Consider the following 19786-nt stretch of genomic DNA (forward strand, 5'->3'; position numbering starts at 1 on the left):
AAGTGTCATTTAAAGTCAAATTCCACAACGAGCTTCGAAATTAGACCAAAAACTTCAGAAAGAAAATGAAGGGTCGTTCTAGACCAAAGTCAACATTTCAAAACTAACCGCACTATCAGAATTTTCATCCAAGTGCGTTTTCCAAGAATGTTGACCAAAGTCAACCATATGCTATCTTTCAAAGTCAAAAGTGTCAAATGGCCCCAAACTCGTATCGATTGCCTCGATAGTTATGACAACTATGCTACTAGCCTAATTTGGCCATTTCAAAGCTGATGGAGCCATCAGAATTCGAATTCGAATTCTCCTTGATCTAAAAGTCGAAAAGTCGCAACTAAACCAACTTAGACCTTCAAAATATCAAAATGGGCTCGGGACCTCTAAAAATTCAATCACCACTTTTTCTAGACCAAAAACCATCCCCCAAATCCAAAACTTTGTTAGCACTCCAAAACTAATTCCATAAACTCTCTGAGGCCAATTTTCACATTCCGGAGCTGCTGGAATCGATGGAATTCCGTTTCGAGATCCATAACCCCGATTGACCCTAAATACCAATTTTGAATACTTGAAGCTTATGAAAACTCAAAATTTCCAACTCAACTTTTTATGGGATTTTCTAAAAACCAACACCCAATACGAAACAAAAACAACTCAAGGCAACTAAAGAGAGGGGTAAAATTGTCATTTTATAAAAATTCCAAAAAAGACCTTCAAGGGCATTATACATAGACCATGTATCTGCCGGAAGAGACCTCGGCTATAATATCCGCCAGAAAAGACCTAAGCCATAGTATTTGTCGAAAAAGACCTCGATCGCCGAAATAGACCTCGGCAAATCACCTTGACCGGTAGAAACCTTGGTACCAATATCCACTATCTTCACTCATATCAGTTCTTCAACCATCACAGATAAGTGTATCCACAAGTAATGAGTGAAAATAGAATGAATATTCATATATAACGCCATATAGTCCACAATTACCCAATTAATCAATATCATATCAACAACATATAAATATATCCAAATATTTAAAATAAGCCCAATGTTCTATCACATCGAACACCACATGTCATCTCATCTTAATTTTTCCATTTATTACCCCACTATTTATCATCAAGTTCATTTGAATAGTAATAGTTATTAACACCACTTTCTATCAATCCTCAACACATAATACATGATCCTACAAGCTTTATAATAGGTTTAGAAATTCATTTGCCTCCAATCCGATCCCACTAGTCCAAAACTTGAGCCTTGCACTTATGTTGGCGCTTCGAATCAAGATAATCTGTTCAAATATGCAATCCTAAGAACAACACGAGTCTAACGATATCCAAATCAATATTTTTGAAAATCGGGCTGAATCTGACCCCAAAACACTCAAAAAACCCAATTTCGTAAACAAATAGAAAATTCAAAAAAAATTACATGAAAATGATCCTTGAAGTATTTAAAAACTAATGTTGAAAAATAATTTGAATTTGGAGTTGAAATTAACCCTCAAATACTAATTTTACTAAAAATCATGTTCTTAAGAAAACCTCCGATATCCAAATTTGAACCCCCGACTCAACTCTGAAGTATATTTTGAAAAGTATCTTACCAATGTTTAGGAAAGTGTAAATATGAAATTTCATCAAAAATGAAGTTAAAATCAACTCTGAAATCCTCAATTTAGCAAATTTTACCTTTATCGGAAAAATTCAAATTATACGTGGTTAATATGATAAAAATAATTGATTAATCAACAAGTTTATATCAAAATTAGTTTACCCATAATACAAGAATCCTAAATATACCTTTTCATCAAAAACGGAGTCCAAATCTGTAAAACCCTAATTTTCCAAGAAATTTACGGATAAGAAAAGAAAATTACATGAAGAAATCATGAGAAAATATTGAATTAAGGATTGGATACTAACCCCCATATTATATCGAGATGAAATCAGTAAGAATCACCCCATTCCGAGCTCTAGAACTCCCGATATGCTCAAAATACCAAATGAACATAATCTAAAATTTATGTACCTGTACAACCCTATTTGTATCAGAAAATCTACAATTTATATTTTCACTAAAAGAGCCGTAAATCCCTTATACGATAGCGAAATAACCCGATTCTTTTTTGTAAATGTTTTAAATAATGATACAGACTTGCTTCTTCAATCGAAACTCAATTTTGAACTCATTTGCCCAGTCAAATATCATTTCTGCTCGATAAATAATTATTTCTTATTTTGCGATAAAAGTCTAATCTCGGCTTAGCAAAAATGCACCATACCTTGCAAATAAGTCCTATAATTCATGCTTAAAATTTTAAAAGTTTTCAAATAATTTTTTGATCTTTAAAACTAATAATGAACCTTTTAGTCGCCACAATTTGCTGAAACAGTCCCAAACCACCCAAGAAACTTAAAAGTTCATCCGTAAATTCCCGAACACATATATGATACTAGCTTGGAAATAATATTTTGGACTCAATGGAACCGACGAAATTTGAATTTGAGGTCTCCTTGACCCGAAACTCGAAAAGTCGCAACTAAACTAATTAAGCCTCCAAAATACCAAAGCGAGCTCGGGAGTTTCAAAATTTACAACAAAACCTTTTATAGCGTTAGAATCACCTCCCGAAATCATGGGAACCATCAGAAATTCAATCCGAGCATCCGATCCCCAAATGTTGATCAAAGTCAAACTTGGATCAAACTTTATCTCAATTTTCAACTTCGGACCTAAATTTCACGTTTCAACTCCAAATATGATTCCGACAACTCTCCTAGGCCAATTTCCACATTCCAGAACTGATGAAATCAATGAAATTCCATTCCGAGACTCAATTCTAAATGATTCCGAAACTCAAAATTTGACAACTTAAGCCTTTAAAACACATTTTCTAGCAAAAATTCAACTTTTCACAAGATTTCCAAAAATCAACTTTCAAACTCAATCTAAAATGACTCGAGGCAACTGATGTGAGGGGTAAAACGATAATTTTATCAAAAATATCAAAAATGACCTTCAGACTAAAAACCATTAATTTAACTATTTTAATTAAGTATACATAAATTTGTGATCACAAATAAATCACGAAAACACCAAAAATTCATAATATCAACCAAATTATAATTAAAAAATGCCTATTGTTGCTCGCATTTCATTTGTATTTGTATGTTGTTGTTAAAAAAATTAAAATCATTACATATACAATATTCAAACTAACAAAGCACCAACTAAGTAAATATGTTTTTGAATTTAAATAATAGTTAACTAGTACCTTAACCAATATTCATAACATAAAAACTGGCATAAGGCTCTGAAACTGCATTTTCTTATAATTTTCTGCACTTTATAATTGGTACTTATTTTTATCCTTATCAATTGATATTAATTTAAGAACCTTAATCAAGAAATATAACCAAAAAGATACTATAACATTATCAAGAATCGAAACGTATATCATAATACATACCTTTTGAATTCCATCTTCCGTCATGATGAATTAAAATTGACAAATAATTCACATCCGCCATGAAATAGTTTTTAAAAAAGAGAAGGTAAAGAATTTTATTTTGGTTATAATACTTCTTTTTAGTTTATGTGAGAGAAAGCATTAACAAATGATTGAGATAAATGTGGAAGGTAAATAACTAATGGGGAGGAATTTAAGGTTTTAGGATATATTTAACTGCAAAAAATGCGAGCAGTATTTTATTACCCATTTTTTTACCATTTTTTTCTTTTTTTTAAAAATTATTGTGTGTTTGAAAAAAAAACTATTGCCATGTTGGTGTAAACTAAAAATATTGTTATGTATTGGTTAATTAGGTTCTTAGTTTGTCTAGTTAAGTTTTTTGTCCAATGTAAAATTCCTTACTATATGGATATTAGTTGCTCCTCTTGGCCCGTGCTTTTTTTCTTATTTAAAAGGGTTTCCACATAAATTTTTGGTGTCATTATTTTTCCATTTTATTTCCATTATTTTGATCAAATATATTTTTGTATTTGTCCGTGTTATTCTCAACACATTTCATTGATGGACAATATGATGATTTTTTAAAGATAATATCATTTAACATGCTCAAATAAGACATCGCAAGCTAAAATGCTTAGAATTAATATTTTAATACTACCGTACATCACGCGAGTACGTATACTAGTGATCTTAATTAAAGGGCGAAGAAGTTAAACATGATGATGTTAATTGAGTGAATGAATTATTACAACGGTACCCTAGTAATTAAGAGCTTTCTGTCATGGACTTAGACTTCAACTAATACCTCCGTGCGGCATTTGACAACTTACTCACGAATCTTTCACGATCTTGCAAGCTCAAGTAGTCCTTTAAGACTAGATCGCTAAGGGAACACTAGATTGTAAGAAAGACAAGAGAACTTTTATGAAGAAGGCTTTATATTACTTAGAAGAATGCTTGCTTTCTCGATGGTTTGTTACAAATGAATGCCCCCTCTATTTATACTACTCCTAAGGGGTATAAGTGTAAATAAAAATTGTTATACAAATCCTTCCATATTTACAAAGAAGTTCCTACTCTAGAATTCTCTACACACTCTAGAGAATTCTAGAGAACTCTATGTCTTTCAAGACTTCTTTACAATATTCTACAAGAATCTAGAGTCTTCTACAAACCTCTTCAAAACTCTAGGTTCTTCCCCCTTCTTTAAGATCAAGTGGCGGGTCATAACATTTCGATCCATATTGCTAAATATGATGATTCTTCTTCGAAGAATTGTACTTACAATGCCAAATTAAAAGGATCTGCTTGTTCTATATTTAGACTTTGAGATGTCCTTACTTGGATTTAGTATTGCTTAAAATTGAGTTTAGAACTTTATTTATTTCCTAAATTTTGTATACATGAACTGATAAATAATGGCCACCAACTTTGATAATCTTCCTTTTAGTTTAAGATTTTTTCCCTTTCATGATTTACCCGAAATTCTTCAATTAATTTAAGTTGACTGAAGGGATTAAATAAGAGGAGGGTTTTTTGAAATGACTCAGTTGGTTTGGAGGATGGTTATCCACATTCGAATCTATTCTCTCTCAATGCCTTATGAGTCAAACGTCTCACTTGCCTCGTGCGATTGATATTCCCTATATAATTTGCAGGTTATAACATAATGAGAGTTAATTTAATTTAGTGCACACAAAATTCTTATCATAAAATATTCATTCTAAAGATAAAAATAGTGACAGAGATTATAACAACAATGGATTGTTTTGAGATTTAAAAAAAAGACTGAATCCATTGATGCTTCTAAAGTTGACACCGACTTTTACTTAAGCACCTCAACTAGACTTTGTTCATTTAGAATACATCATGTCAGAGTCTGTTATGTTATTTTAACACTTTTTGCTGACATGGCATGATGAGTGTAATACACTCGAAATCAGCACGTGAAGGGTTATTTAATCAATGTTTTATTTTATTTTTCTCTTCTTCTTCCCCATTTATTCATCCATTACCTTCCACCATTTTTCAAAACTTAAATTCCTTCAATGACACTCTCAAACTTTTTCCATCTCTTTGAGATTATTTTTTTTCATGTCACTTTTAACAATAACCCAAAAAGTGACTAAATTTTTGTCTCAAAATACATGTACAAGAATATAAAAATAAATACATTTTGAGTTCATTATATGGAGTAAATAATCGTATCAATGGAATTATTAATTCTTAAAGAAGAAAAAGTTCATCAAGAACACATTTTATGCCACAAAAATCATGGACATAATTTTTTTGATTTTTCTCCTTTAAACCATCCAATCTCAACTATTGATTTATCTCTTTTAAGATTTTTAATTTTTTTATATGTGAAATTAACAATGAAATGACCCATTTTCTTTTAATTTGGTTACTACAACTAAAAAGTCGATTGAAGAACAAACTTAAATCGAAAAACTCAAACTCCATTAATGGAGTTAAAGCTCGGATGATGACTGCAATGAGGTGGGGGAGCCGCAAAATAGAATTTGTTTTTTAAAAATTGATCAAAACCTTTTTTTATAATTATTTAAGTAAAAAAAGTCCATGTGTCATTGATTTATTGGACACTTTGTCATTTTTTTAGGTCATTATTTTCTCTTTTAATTTTTGTATGTGTGTATGATGATGTGGCAATTGACAGAATTTAATTTGTCATTTAATTCATGTTGGAAGTGATTGTAATTATGCACTTGAGACTTTAAAGAACTTTTGCAAAAAAGGTTAAAATAACATAATAAATTATAACATAAGATATTTAAAATGAATAAAATTTAATCGAAGTGATTAAGTGAAAATTAATTTCAACGAGGATAGCCAAAAAAATAAAAATAGAAAGAACAAATAAGAGGAGGGCAGAAATAGAAGGAATCGAGGCACATGCAAAAACCTCATCATGATGTCTTGTGTGACCCCACACTTTCTCCCTTTTCCAGCCTTCCAATTAATTACTCTTTGCCTTTAATTTAATTAACCTATTAATATGCACTGCTTTTTGAGTATCACATTTTCTTTGTTTTTTTTTACTCTTCTGGTTGTCAGTACATGCGTTCCCCTCGTTGGAACCTCTTTTCATAAAAATATAATAATCATCTTTCATATTTTTATGATAAAAGAGAAATAGACAAAGGATATTAATGGTTGGTAGTATAAGACAACTTTATTAATTTACATATACTTTATTTTAAGGAAAAAAACTTTATTATTAAGAGTCTATGTAGATAATACTTCTGCTAGACTATTCTCCATTTTTACATATGATACTATGACATAGGAAATAACATATTCAAAGACGAGTTCCATCATACAAGACTTTCAGGGACATTTATGAATTTTAAAAAATATATTTTAATTTTTAAAGTGAATATATAATATTTTAAATTAAAGTTATGTTTAGATATAAATACAATTTGAGTTGTTTTAACTTTTTATAAGTATTTGAAGTAAAAAAATGAAAATATCTTTTTATTGTTTTTCAAAATTTTAAAATCTTATATTATTTGTTTATCGTATGCAATTGACAAAATTTTCTTTTTAATTAATTCTTTATGTTATATTATATATTATATATTTTCTGTAATAATAATAAAAAGTCCAGACAAATAACAACTTTCATGAGGTATACACAAATTAATTTGTATTAGTACGTGATATAAGATATGTGCATCCACTTAATTTTATACAAATTTAAATATCTGTTTATGCACATTAAAAATTGACGAATATAAATATCAATTTAGACCAAATTAAACAGCACATTTTGTATTATTCTGTACAATAAATATTACGATCTTTCATTTCTAATCGATTTTAAACAAAAAATTTATTTTTTTAGAACTCTTTAATTATAAATTTTTACTTTTTTTAACCTCACAAGATTAAATAATATTTTAATATATTTTTATTTTAGAATTATAAAATTTAAAAGTTTTTTTTTATTTTTTTAATCTTCATACTGAATCATCATCAAATAAATAAATTGAAATAGAATTTTTTTTTATTTTTTTACTTTTAATTGAAATAATTTATAACCACATAAATTATATTTCACAAATTTTAATTTTTTTCCCATTTTAATAAATTAAATATTAGCACGGGGAATAGTTAATAATTGAAATGCATAGATATAGTGAATCATTTGAAGGGGCACAGCGACGTCTCTATCAGAGATATTCCATATCTGGTGCAGCTCTGCAGTCAGCAAAATGTCACAGAGACACACTGTAGTAGACTAGTAGAGTAAAAAAGCAAAAGAAAAGGCAACGAACCACAACTTTGACAGCTCAAAAACACTTTCCCAATCCAAACAAAAACCATCACATTATCCCCCCCCACCCCACCTGTTACTTGTCAAATACAGCATTTTTCCCAAGTTTCAGTTACCTTTTTCTAACATATACCCCAAATCCGCCCATTGTATTCATCATTCAAGATCTGTCCATTTGATGAAATTTCATTCCTATAACAATCTTCCCTACTCTACTGTCTTCTTTCTTGGGTAGAAAATGATTTCTTCTGTGAAACCCTTGAAGATGCTGAAAAGTGGAAAGAAGTGAAAAGGTTGGAAGATTGGTTTCTGGGTTTTGCTTATTATGCTTTCCAAGGCTTAAAGTTTGGATCTTTTTTAGTTTTGGTAGATACCCATGTCTAATCTTGTTTCAGAATTCAAAGGTTGGTACTTTACTGTTTTGGCAAGTGGATGGCAGAGGATATGAAGCTTACAAGTCTTTATAGTAGTGGGGGTAGAAAAAAAGTGATCTTTTGTGAAATAATGGTGTATTTAGTTGATATTCGTAATGGTTAATAATGTATGTTTAGTTGATGTTGGTAATTGTGAAAATTGCATCTTTAGTTCTTGGGAGCTCTGAAATCGAAAGATACATGTTTTCTAGTGCTTGAGGTTGAGGATAAACGCCGTTTCGTTTTGGTAATTGGTTGTTTCTACATCAAGAATCTTGATTTTAGGACTTCCCCTTTTAATATTACCAAGAAAATGGAAATGTTGTGGTTTTGTTCATAGAAAGATAATTAGCTGAAAGTGCTGGTTTTTGAATTGTTGTTGAAGACTTGGGGAAGCTGTGAATCTTGTTTTGCTGTATAAACAAGGGGGTGTTTGGATTCTAAGAAATCATAATGTCAATGTCCTGCAAGGATGGTAAATCACTTGAAGATAACGGAAAGTATGTCCGTTATACACCTGAGCAGGTTGAAGCTCTTGAAAGGCTATATCATGAGTGTCCAAAGCCCAGTTCAATGCGTCGCCAGCAGCTTATTCGTGAATGCCCTATTCTATCCCATATTGAGCCTAGGCAAATCAAAGTTTGGTTTCAGAATAGAAGGTATTCCTAACTACTCAAACTTTTTATTATTATTCTTTGCTTAATCCGGATAAACATGTATTTCCTTTTTCATAACTACTTTGATTCATTGCACTTGAGTTTGAGGATTTTTTGAAACAACCTCCCTGCCTCCGTGAGCACGGGGTAGGGGTAAGGACTGTAGGATGTTGTTAGTCCAGGTAAAGGATTCATATAGCGCCCCCAATTAATTTGGCATTAAAATGAAGTATAATTGATTGTTTCTTGAGTTATATAGATGCAGGGAAAAACAGAGGAAAGAGTCATCAAGGCTTCAAGGTGTGAATAGGAAGCTGTCAGCAATGAACAAGCTATTAATGGAAGAGAATGATAGATTGCAGAAGCAAGTTTCTCAACTGGTATATGAAAATGGCTACTTTCGCAAGCAAACTCAGACTGTAAGATTTTCCTTCCAATTATTGAAGTGAAACTTCTTCTTTCATTACATCAAATAACTATTGTTTTTAGGTTACTGAGGATTAAAGTGTGATTCTTGTTTTGCAGACAAAGCTTGCTTCAAAAGACACCAGTTGTGAATCAGTGGTAACGAGTGGTCAACACCACTTGACACCTCAGCATCCTCCAAGAGATGCTAGTCCTGCAGGGTCAGTGGGATTATGGTTGTTGGGTCTTTTTCTTATCTTGTTTTTGGTTTTTGTGGGTGACTTGTGGCAATTTTTTCAACTTTTTGTGTTTTTTTCCAGGCTTTTGTCCATTGCAGAAGAGACTTTAACAGAGTTTCTTTCGAAGGCTACTGGAACTGCTGTTGAGTGGGTCCAAATGCCTGGAATGAAGGTATATCATAAATAAAATAATGGACAAATAAATTTAGTTATTCCTTATAGTCAAGTGTCGTGTTTTTTACGGTGTTGCGGAGGGGGTGGGGGAGATGTGAAGGAAGTGCTGTGTGTTGGCTATGGTCTCCTTCTTTAGGACTCTTTAGCCTACTATCACATGATTAAAAAGTTCACGTAGCTAATCTGTTCTAATCAATATTATGTTGAATTCCACAAACTGTAATGTCCTCGCATCGAGTGCAAGAAATGGGATGCTTCTTTTTCTGTACAAGTATCTTCAATGAATTGTGGATCAATGGAGAATTCCCTTGGCTAGTATTATCAAGGACACTGTTTCCCGAATCATAAGCTTAAATATATAATCCCTCCGTTACAATAAACATATAATCCCTCCGTTACAATCTATGCGGCGTAGTTCGACTGCACACCGAGTTTTGGAATTTGTGGTCCATAATATTTGTGTGGTATAAAGTTAGTCATTAAATTTAATGGTAATATGAGGAGTTTGAGTTAAATTGTTTCCAAATTTAGAATATTCCGATCTTTGTGCAACGAACTAAAAAAGAAATGTTGTTACATAAATTGGAACAGAGGGAGTATACGTTTATATTGTGTTATAATCTTATGGTTTAAAATGTATATCCATAACTACGCCTTTCATGCGATTGATATTCACCCTTGTAGACCTCTCTGCTTGCAAGGACCATATTACTGTCCAGCTACCTTTTCCCTCACTTTAATTGTAGCTATATCACGAGTATGTTTTTCCACGCGGGAGGAACTGTTCCTAATCATTGCTCATGCTATTATGACTAGCCTGGTCCGGATTCCATTGGAATCATTGCTATTTCTCATGGTTGCACTGGCATGGCAGCAAGAGCTTGTGGCCTGGTTGGTTTAGATCCAACGAGGGTAAGTTGGTTATCTATTCTTAGGTCTTCTTTGGGATTATAATTTGAAAATTAATTGGCTGAGCTCCCTCTAGGTTGCTGAGATCCTTAAGGATCGCCCTTCCTGGTATCGTGACTGCCGGGCTGTTGAAGTTCTAAATATGCTGCCCACTGCCAATGGTGGAACCATTGAACTTCTTTACATGCAGGTAGGTCACTATTATCTCTAATTCTTACTACTTGCGCCTTCAGTTCTTTTATGCATGGCTGATGCTCTTATGGAAGCTTCTTACTGTTTAGCTTTATGCTCCAACAACTTTGGCGCCTCCTCGTGACTTCTGGCTATTACGCTATACCACTGTTACGGATGATGGTAGCTTTGTGGTATGAGATTTGTCTTTTCCAGTTGGTTTGTTTAATCAAGAAATTTACTTTCTGCCATCCCCAGAAAATTTGCAGTATCACTTTCATGATGTTATGAGTATCACCCACAATGTGCCCGCAGAAGTATTGATTTTCTCCTTAAAATGCTTGACTATGTCTCCAATATAATCCAAACAGTATTCTGTTTGGTGGACATATACATTTTTCTTGATGTGTCTATACCTGCAACTAGATTTTGGTATTCCTCATGAATCAATATTTCATTTAATAAATACACAGGTTTGTGAAAGGTCATTGGGAAATACTCAAAATGGTCCAAGTATGCCGCAAGTTCAGAACTTTGTGAGAGCGGAAATGCTGCCTAGTGGATACCTGATTCGGCCTTGTGAGGGAGGCGGCTCTACTGTCCATATTGTAGATCATTTGAATTTAGAGGTAAAGGTGGCATCTATAATATCTGATAATGTATTGTTTTTCAGTAGCTACTTATGCCATGTTACAGATGATGTATCATTATTATTATTGCCAGGCATGGAGTGTGCCAGAAGTGTTGCGTCCACTGTATGAGTCATCTGCAGTGCTTGCTCAGAAGACAACAATGGCAGTAAGAACTTCTATCGAATCTGGTGCAACATGTCATGTAAGACAAGAATACTATTTGTACTTCAGACGCTCGATATCATTGTGTTCCTTTCCATGCAGGCACTACGCCAACTGAGGCAGTTAACCTTGGAAGTTTCACAGCCTAATGTCACTAATTGGGGCAGAAGACCAGCAGCTCTACGGGCATTAAGCAAGAGGCTGAGCAGGTCTGAGTACTAGCTGTTGATGAATGCTCTTTCTGTTTTGTTTAAGTTACTTGCTATTCACTATTCATCACACAATTTTGGCAGAGGGTTCAATGAGGCTCTCAATGGTTTCTCCAGTGAAGGCTGGTCTATGCTGGATAATGATGGAATGGATGATGTCACCATCCTTGTTAACTCCTCTCCCGACAAATTGATGGGTTTAAACCTTTCTTTTTCTGATGGATTTACACCTCTAAGCAATGCAGTTTTGTGTGCAAAAGCATCTATGCTTCTACAGGTCAGCAGAATCAATATGTTCGTGCTGAAATTATACAATTTACGAGCTTTCTTGTTTGTAAAAATGGACAAATAGTTAATTTTCCATGTTTCTCAAGCTCACTTTATTCTCTAACTGGTCAAATGACTGTTTGAATTCTATACTATGACTTCAATGCCAAGATGATTAAGAATACTGGTGAGAATCATTAAATAAATTGGCTTACTTGGTAGTTCTTCCACTTAGTGAGATTTCATTGGGTATGTTGTTGTTGTTGTTGGCTTACTTGGTCGTTCTCTTAGCTTCCAAGTCTCTGTACTTGGGCTGCAGAAAGACTTATTTTCGTGGCAGGGATACAAACAACCAAATTAAAGGCAAAAATACCATTTGAATACATTGATAATAGCTAGATTGGCTTGGCTATGTCAAATTTCCTTTAAGGTGTTCCTCTATGCAAGGTAGATAAATACATTTAGCTGCTTTTAACCCCTTGGAAAATTGAAGCTAGGTTTTCTGATGGCATATACTGATAATAATAGTCTTGTATAGTGGATGGATTATATCTTGCCCAAATGCTGGATATTTTATTGCTTGAAAATCATAAAATGGTTAAATGGAGGTCATGTTGTCAAAGTTTGTATACTCTGTTATTACCCGTGATCACTTACTTTTCCTAGTCAACTTCTTTACACGAAATGTCTTCTTTGTTGGGAAATTCATGTACTTTATCCTGACTTGACCATATTCTTTTCTTGCTTTTTTTGACGTCTTCTTTTTTGTTGTTCAGAGTGTGACTCCTGCAATACTTCTCAGGTTTTTGCGTGAGCATCGATCAGAATGGGTAGACAACAATATTGATGCTTACTCAGCTGCAGCTGTTAAAGTTGGTCCTTGCAGCCTACCTGGGGTCCGAGTCTCTAATTTTGGGGGTCAAGTGATACTTCCACTGGCACACACTGTTGAACATGAAGAGGCAAGTGTTTAGATCTTATTTAATCAACTACATGGCATGCCTATCTTTCTATCTTCTTTGGATATTGTTAGAGTGGGTTAGAGTCCCACATTGATGGGTGAATGGCCCGGTGGTTTGCTTATTTGGACTTGGACAATCCTCTCCTCGTGAGCTAACTTTTGGGATTGAGTAAGGTCCATGTGTGCCACATCAGTCGTATGGGAATTGTCTCCTTATATGATCTTTGGAAATCCTTATCAATGTTTTAAAAGGCGTTTTTGGGGCGAGCCTCCAAGCAGGGGTGTAGTAAAAACGCACACACTTACGTGTTCGGTGAGTTTTTGTTTTGGGGCCCAAAAAACCTCTCCTAATTAAAATTAAATTTGCTAAACAAGTCCTCATATTAATACCAAAAAATACAAAATTCAACTTGTTATTTAATTTTAAGATGTTAAAAAACTTAAAAATCAAAACATTTTTTATTCTTGGCCCTATTTTTTGTTCTTTATCTTCGTCTTTTTGGTTAAAGAAAAAAAAGATCAATGTGCAAACTACAAAACAAAAACACATCATTTGTCATTACTTGCTAGTTTGATGCTTTTGATGGTTAGTTTCTTCTTTGTTTTTTAAAGGTTATTTATAAATTTCTACTCATTTTTTTTGATTATTTTTTTTCAATGAACAGTTCTGATTATTTTTTTAGTCAATTGTTGATTTTGATTAACGTTTTAAGATGAAGAAGTTCTATGTTCATTTCCATTTATTTTATATTTTTCTTGAAATTTCTATGTAATTTTATCTATTTTTATTATATGACAAATACTTTTGTTGATCCCTTGTCATTAATGTTGATCACAAAATCCTTTGTGCTCAGTAGTTGCTGGAGGTCATCAAGTTGGAAGGAGTTTGCCATTCCCCAGAAGATGTTATAATGCCAAGAGATATGTTTCTATTGCAAGTAAGTTCTATTCCTGAACACGTGAATATTGGTCCTATGTAGAGAAATTTTACTGGTTCTAACAAAACTCGTAGCTTTATATAAGCAGACTTAATACTAGATGGTGGGCTATGTAATTGTTTGAGAAACTTCAGTTAACTCTGCTTTTGGACTACCATCCAGATCCACAAGAAAATTTGTTATAGATAACACATGCTCCTATGTTCTCCTGATCTACTAAAACACGAAAGTTATCATGCATGTTCATCTTTAGTATCACCAGGCTGCTGTATAACCAAATAGTGAGCATCCAGATTCTTGATACCTCTGTTAAGATGCCACAAGATTTGACAGAGTCAAAATATTGGTCAATCCTGTATAAAAATCTGAGTATGCAGTGTTAAAATTGCTGTTTTGACTCTAAATGTAGTTTACAACGCTTTGTCTTCTGTGCTTTTGGCAGTTGTGCAGTGGAATGGATGAAAATGCTGTTGGTACCTGTGCTGAACTCATTTTTGCTCCTATTGATGCCTCATTTGCTGATGATGCACCAATCCTTCCTTCTGGGTTTCGCATTATTCCTTTAGACTCTGCCAAGGTTAGCATGTTCATCACTTGATCACTTCTTATTCTGCTGTTTCCTTGTTATCCACTGAGTACTTTGAGAATGTTCAATTTCATGCAGGAAGCCTCCAGTCCAAATCGCACCCTTGATCTTACTTCTGCTCTTGAAACTGGGCCAGTAGGAAGTAAGGTGGCTAATGACCTTAAGTCTACTGGTGGCACATCAAAATCTATTATGACAATTGCTTTTCAGTTTGCATTTGAAAGCCACATGCAAGAGAATGTTGCATCAATGGCTAGAAAGTATGTACGAAGCTTCATTTCATCTGTTCAAAGGGTCGCATTAGCACTTTCTTCATCTCACTTCGGCTCCCTGGGAGGTCTTCGTCTGCCGCTGGGGACTCCTGAAGCTCATACACTGGCTCGGTGGATCTGCCAAAGTTACAGGTGTGGCATATACTTGCATGTCGCATAAAATATAAGCATTTGATTTTCTAATTCCAATTCTAAATGAAGCACATGGTTTGTACACACTACACAGCCTATGTTGGTTTAGATGTATAATGTTCATATCATGATATATCTTGTCTTCCGAGTTCAATAAACTGTGCAGCCTGTTTCCATTGGATGTATCATGATTTGTTGGCAACCTAAATTGGTTCTGTTGTATAATGTTCATGCCACATGTTTCATCTTTCTGCAGTCAATTAACCATTCAATCTATTTCCAGTCAATTGTATTTATCTTCTGCTATTGCTGAGATGTGTTGCTTGCCTCTAAAACAAGAGGGATTTGATTCCTCTTTGTTTTAAGTTTGATTTGTCTTTCATTTTTTATTTCTGTAAGTGCTGATGTGCAAATGATGTCTACTTGTTTCCATTTAAAAGTTATCTTGAATAGGGGATTAGTATCAGGAGGATACTGCATCTCTGATTAAGTGTTTGACTCTGTTCTTCCCTTTGTACAAGGCGTTTTCTGGGTGTGGAGCTTCCGAAATTGAGTAGTGAAGGAAGTGAATCAATCCTTGATGGCCTATGGCATCACTCAGATGCTATTATCTGCTGTTCTGCAAAGGTTTACTTTCTTAAACAGATTCTTCAGCAAAATCTCAGAATTCAAGTACTCCCCCGTCCCAATTTATGTGATGCACTTTTGTTGGGCATGGAGTTTAAGGAAGAAAGACTTCAAACACTTGTGTTCTGTAAGAAGTCATAAATATTTTTGTAGCTACAAATATCCAAAGGTAAAATTTTGAGTTGAAAAGTTCACTTGTTTTTAAAAATAGGAAGGTATCATTTTAAATTTCCGTTTTTCCTTTTTCAAACTCCTTTGAATTACTTTTCTTGAAGTCGAGGGTCTATCGCAAACAACTTCTTGAGGTAGGGGTAAGATCTACCACGAGGTAGGGGTAAAGTCTGCGTACTCCTGTGGGATTACACTAGGTATGTTGTTGTTTGTTGAAGGTATCATTATGTTGTTGTTGAAGGCATCTTTCTTTTTGGAACATACTAAAATGGAAAATGTATCACATAAGCTTGGACATAGGGAGTATATCTAGTTCTAGAAAATATTCAGCAGGAATATGTGTTAGAAGCAAAATGGCTTGTGAGTTTGTCTTTTGACATCATTGGTGTTGTTTGTAATTGTCTCATCTGCTATCGGTTTTTAAATCTTTTGGCATTTGGGTGCTGAAGTTCAATATTTATGCAGGCTTTGCCAGTTTTCACATTTGCAAACCAGGGCGGTCTTGACATGCTCGAGACAACCTTGGTTGCACTTCAAGATATTTCTTTGGAGAAAATATTTGATGAACACGGAAGGAAAAACCTCTGCTCTGAGTTCCCACAGATAATGCAGCAGGTTAGTAACTCCTTGTGAGGAATCTATTCAATTAGTGAGGCAGTGACTGGGTAGTCTTGTAGCTACCATATGCTATTACATTGTGCTATTATACACTTGTCAAAACTTAGCCAGCACAGTTGAAATGAAATTTCAATCGTGCTTGAAATGAAATACAGTGATTCTCCATCTTTTCTTAGAGTGCAGGAGCATTCAAGCATGTAATAACTATGTTAACTCTCATATGGTGATTGATGACAGGGTTTTGCATGTCTCCAAGGCGGAATCTGTTTGTCGAGCATGGGTAGGCCTGTTTCTTATGAGAAAGCTGTGGCATGGAAGGTTCTGAATGAAGAAGATACTGCTCATTGTATCAGCTTTATGTTCGTGAATTGGTCGTTTGTCTAAATTTGTTATGGAGGGAGGTGTCAGTAAACTCAAGCTACATATCTACAAATCATTTCGAACTAGTTCGGATTAACTTACTTTTTGTGCTTTTGTTGTTACTCAATGTGACATGAAATCGTTTGGAATGTGATGTTACAAGATGGACAATGGGAGAACAAGAATGCCTGTTTGACATTAAAGTTATTCTTTTTTTTCAAACGAACTGGCATTTCATTGATGTGCGTAGAGTACAGGATTTGAAGTTTGGCATGCCAAACTTATATTTGGTGCTTAAGAAGCACTAGCAAAAGAGTATGTCTATACAAAAGCCAGTGTAGTCCTAATGTCTGAAAGCCTATGGGGGCTCAAAAATAAGGATATCATCCTTGATTCTTTTTGATCTAAAGGAAGCCATATCCATTATATCAAGATTTACAAGACCTCTAATTTGTCTAGGGAGGTTAGAAATGGAGTTGAAGACATGGTGTACATCAGTAGTGTTGCGCTGATAGAAGCAAGTTAATCCACTGGTTGGTTTGCTTCTCTCATGAAATGATTGATGATAAAACCATGCTCTTCAACTAGCCTATGAATCTTTTTTACAGGAATATGTATTCTCCATGGGATGCTCTAGTTATCTGTAACAGATTTGGCTAGGAGCATCGAGTCTGTTAGTACACCTCCTCCACCACACCTGTGATAAATAATAATTCTCCCTATCAAGTCTCTTAGTACACCACCTCCACCACACCTGTCATTCAAACACGAACCATCAGTATTAAGTTTAAAAAGCATGGGGCGGGGTGTGTGTGTGTGTGTGTGTTCTCATCCACATAATTCGATTAGCAATTTTGTGATAACAGATTAGAGGGGGGGAGCACTCTGATGATGTATGGTGCTTGCTACCAAGTTGAAAACATTTTTTGTCCACCACTTTTGTATCAGATTTTTCAGATTGAAATTATTGTGTTCCACTACTATTGGTCTGGTGAAGTATCTCCATATATGCTTTGCATGATCGATCACCTGCATAAAAAATATGTTCTGCACACTCTAGGCAAGATGCACTATTAAGACTATTATAACAATAGCATGTAGGAAATAAGGGAATACCAAGTCATGCAACTTTGTTATCTGTTGGCAATCTATTAATAATAGCTCTCCATGTTAAGAATGATATTTTTGAAAGGAAAATCAGAATGCCAAATTTTAAGAAAGCAGTATTAGTATTATCTTTTTGCCTACATATACTTGAGGCAGAAGCACTAATAAATTTACCAGTGTTAGTAGGAGACCAAATGGCAAATCTTGTTTATAATTAAGTACATATTACTGATTCTCAACTGTCTGATTCTGGATAGCATTCTAATTCCACCTACCATTCAATAGCACATGTTTGACCAGTACATCAGAAGTTGTGATTTTAGCATGCATAACTTTGTACAAGGGTTCTAAAATGGATCAATTATCATATCAAAAATTTACTTCTTCATTGCCCAGAATCCATTTAATCTCTTTTTCATTCATGTCTCATAGATATGCAAAGTTCTCAAGAACATCTTCAGACAACCTTTACTCCCATTAGAATAATTGTATCATCCGCAAAAGAAAGATGTTTCACATGTACTGAACCATTTGTGTTCACATAGAAGCCTATGTACCCTCTCCTTCCATTTAGATTATTCAGCATTTGTGAGACAAGTTCAGAAGGATCACCTTGTCTGATACCTTTAACCTGATTTGAAAAAAAAATCATGTCTACCCCATTCACTATAATGGAGTACCAATTATTAGAGATGTACCTGAAAATTAAGTCAATTCAAATCTCACAAAATTTCATTTTCCTTAGTATCATGCATAGGTAGGTCTAGAATACTCTTAGCCATATCTAGATTGATGACAACATTACCACCCCTATTAGGCTTCCTCATGTCATTGGTGAATAAGAAGAATATTCTATGAGATGGATCATCCTTTAATAAAATCAAGACTAATTGTAAAAAATAATTAAGCTTTGAAAGAATAAGGCTCGTTTGGTATTAAGGATTTTGGAGATAATTTTTGAGAAAAAAACATAACTAGCCAACTTTTAAAAAATTATTACAAATACATAGCAATATTATCAAGATATCAAAACATAACAATAAATTATTTGTATTTATAGCCTGTAGCAATTTAAAACGGAGAAAACTAGAGATTAGTTTCATTAAAATAGGGATACTAACTAATCTTCCCATTCTTCTCAATATATGTTCCTTAATTTTGAGGATATTTCTAAAAATAGGAAACAATAACATATAGAAGGATAACATAGGAATACTTTGCCACAAATTATAATTATACCATAATATATGGTATATTTTAGATGTAAAATATTTATACCATTTATATACTAGAAATATATTCATATTTAATAATTATTTTTTTGAATAGAAATATAATACTTACGACATAATAATTTATACCGTGAATATTTATTTCAGAAATTGTACCAAAAATATAATAATAATCGAAATTGTACCTATTTCAAATTATTCAAATATTGAAATTGATGTTTTTGAGCAATTTTTTTGTATATATTTTTTTAATTTCTTGAGCATTGAATATGTATTAATATAAAATTAATAATTCAATTCCTACATCTCTTTAAGAATTTTGATGATTTTTAAAGTAACACTTAATTGAAGGTATTCTAATTCATAAGAAAAAAAATAAAAAAATTTAAAATAGAACACTTCATAGTGATAGTGATGAAAGGGAAAAAAAAGGCATTACATCTTTTAAGAATGGTGTGATGGAGCGGGGAGAAAATAAAAAGAAATGTTAAACAATGTATTAAATGACAGTTAAAATTTAGTGGGTTAAAATTAGTCTTGACCTTTGTTACTTCGCTCTATTTTTTTTTTTTTAATTTTACATGTTTACTTCTTAGATATTTTGAATTCCTTGATAAAATTTCTGTCTCCGTTGTTATTAAACACCCAAGCCCCACGTGGCCTGCAAACTCATTTTTTTTTTTTGGAGAGTTGCTTTTTTTTTTTTTGGAGGAGGGAGGAGGGGGTGGGGGTATCCTAGCAATTGATGAAGAGAATGGTGGAGCAACCA

At 33.5% G+C, this 19786-nt stretch overlaps 1 protein-coding gene and 1 long non-coding RNA gene across 3 annotated transcripts; one reads left to right on the plus strand and one right to left on the minus strand.

The window, feature by feature from the left end:
- Positions 1–981: 981 nt before the first annotated feature.
- On the minus strand, positions 982–2882 carry LOC129900044 (uncharacterized). The gene is made up of 2 exons (XR_008769581.1): positions 1927–2882; positions 982–1292 (listed from the first exon to the last, which is right to left on the minus strand). It is a non-coding gene; the product is annotated as an uncharacterized LOC129900044 (long non-coding RNA).
- Positions 2883–7718: 4836 nt separating this feature from the next.
- LOC129899936 (homeobox-leucine zipper protein ATHB-15-like) lies at positions 7719–16919 on the plus strand. 2 transcript variants are annotated; one of them, XM_055974956.1, is made up of 18 exons: positions 7733–8848; positions 9105–9264; positions 9371–9471; positions 9571–9661; positions 10480–10575; positions 10649–10762; positions 10854–10937; positions 11217–11372; positions 11467–11541; positions 11640–11746; positions 11831–12023; positions 12790–12975; positions 13832–13912; positions 14355–14489; positions 14577–14902; positions 15424–15529; positions 16166–16315; positions 16556–16919. In XM_055974956.1, exons 1-18 carry the CDS (start codon positions 8643–8645, stop codon positions 16700–16702), a joined length of 2514 nt encoding a protein of 837 aa, XP_055830931.1. In that variant the 5' UTR covers positions 7733–8642; the 3' UTR covers positions 16703–16919. The 2 variants fall into 2 exon arrangements, with proteins under 2 accessions (XP_055830965.1, XP_055830931.1); XM_055974990.1 differs by lacking the exon at positions 15424–15529 and having other exon boundaries at positions 7719–8848; positions 16556–16779.
- Positions 16920–19786: the final 2867 nt, after the last annotated feature.

This window comes from Solanum dulcamara, chromosome 1 (assembly GCF_947179165.1).
Source record: "Solanum dulcamara chromosome 1, daSolDulc1.2, whole genome shotgun sequence".
In the NCBI taxonomy this organism is placed as follows: Eukaryota; Viridiplantae; Streptophyta; class Magnoliopsida; order Solanales; family Solanaceae; genus Solanum; species Solanum dulcamara.

Bases quoted from the DNA above. Each gene is read 5' to 3' on its own strand.
- LOC129899936 (XM_055974956.1), top strand. From the start codon at position 8,643: ATGTCAATGTCCTGCAAGGATGGTAAATCACTTGAAGATAACGGAAAG. The intron at 10,938-11,216 runs GTATGAGATTTG...ATAAATACACAG, and splicing joins CGGATGATGGTAGCTTTGTG to GTTTGTGAAAGGTCATTGGG. The intron at 12,976-13,831 runs GCAAGTGTTTAG...TGTGCTCAGTAG, and splicing joins ACACTGTTGAACATGAAGAG to TTGCTGGAGGTCATCAAGTT.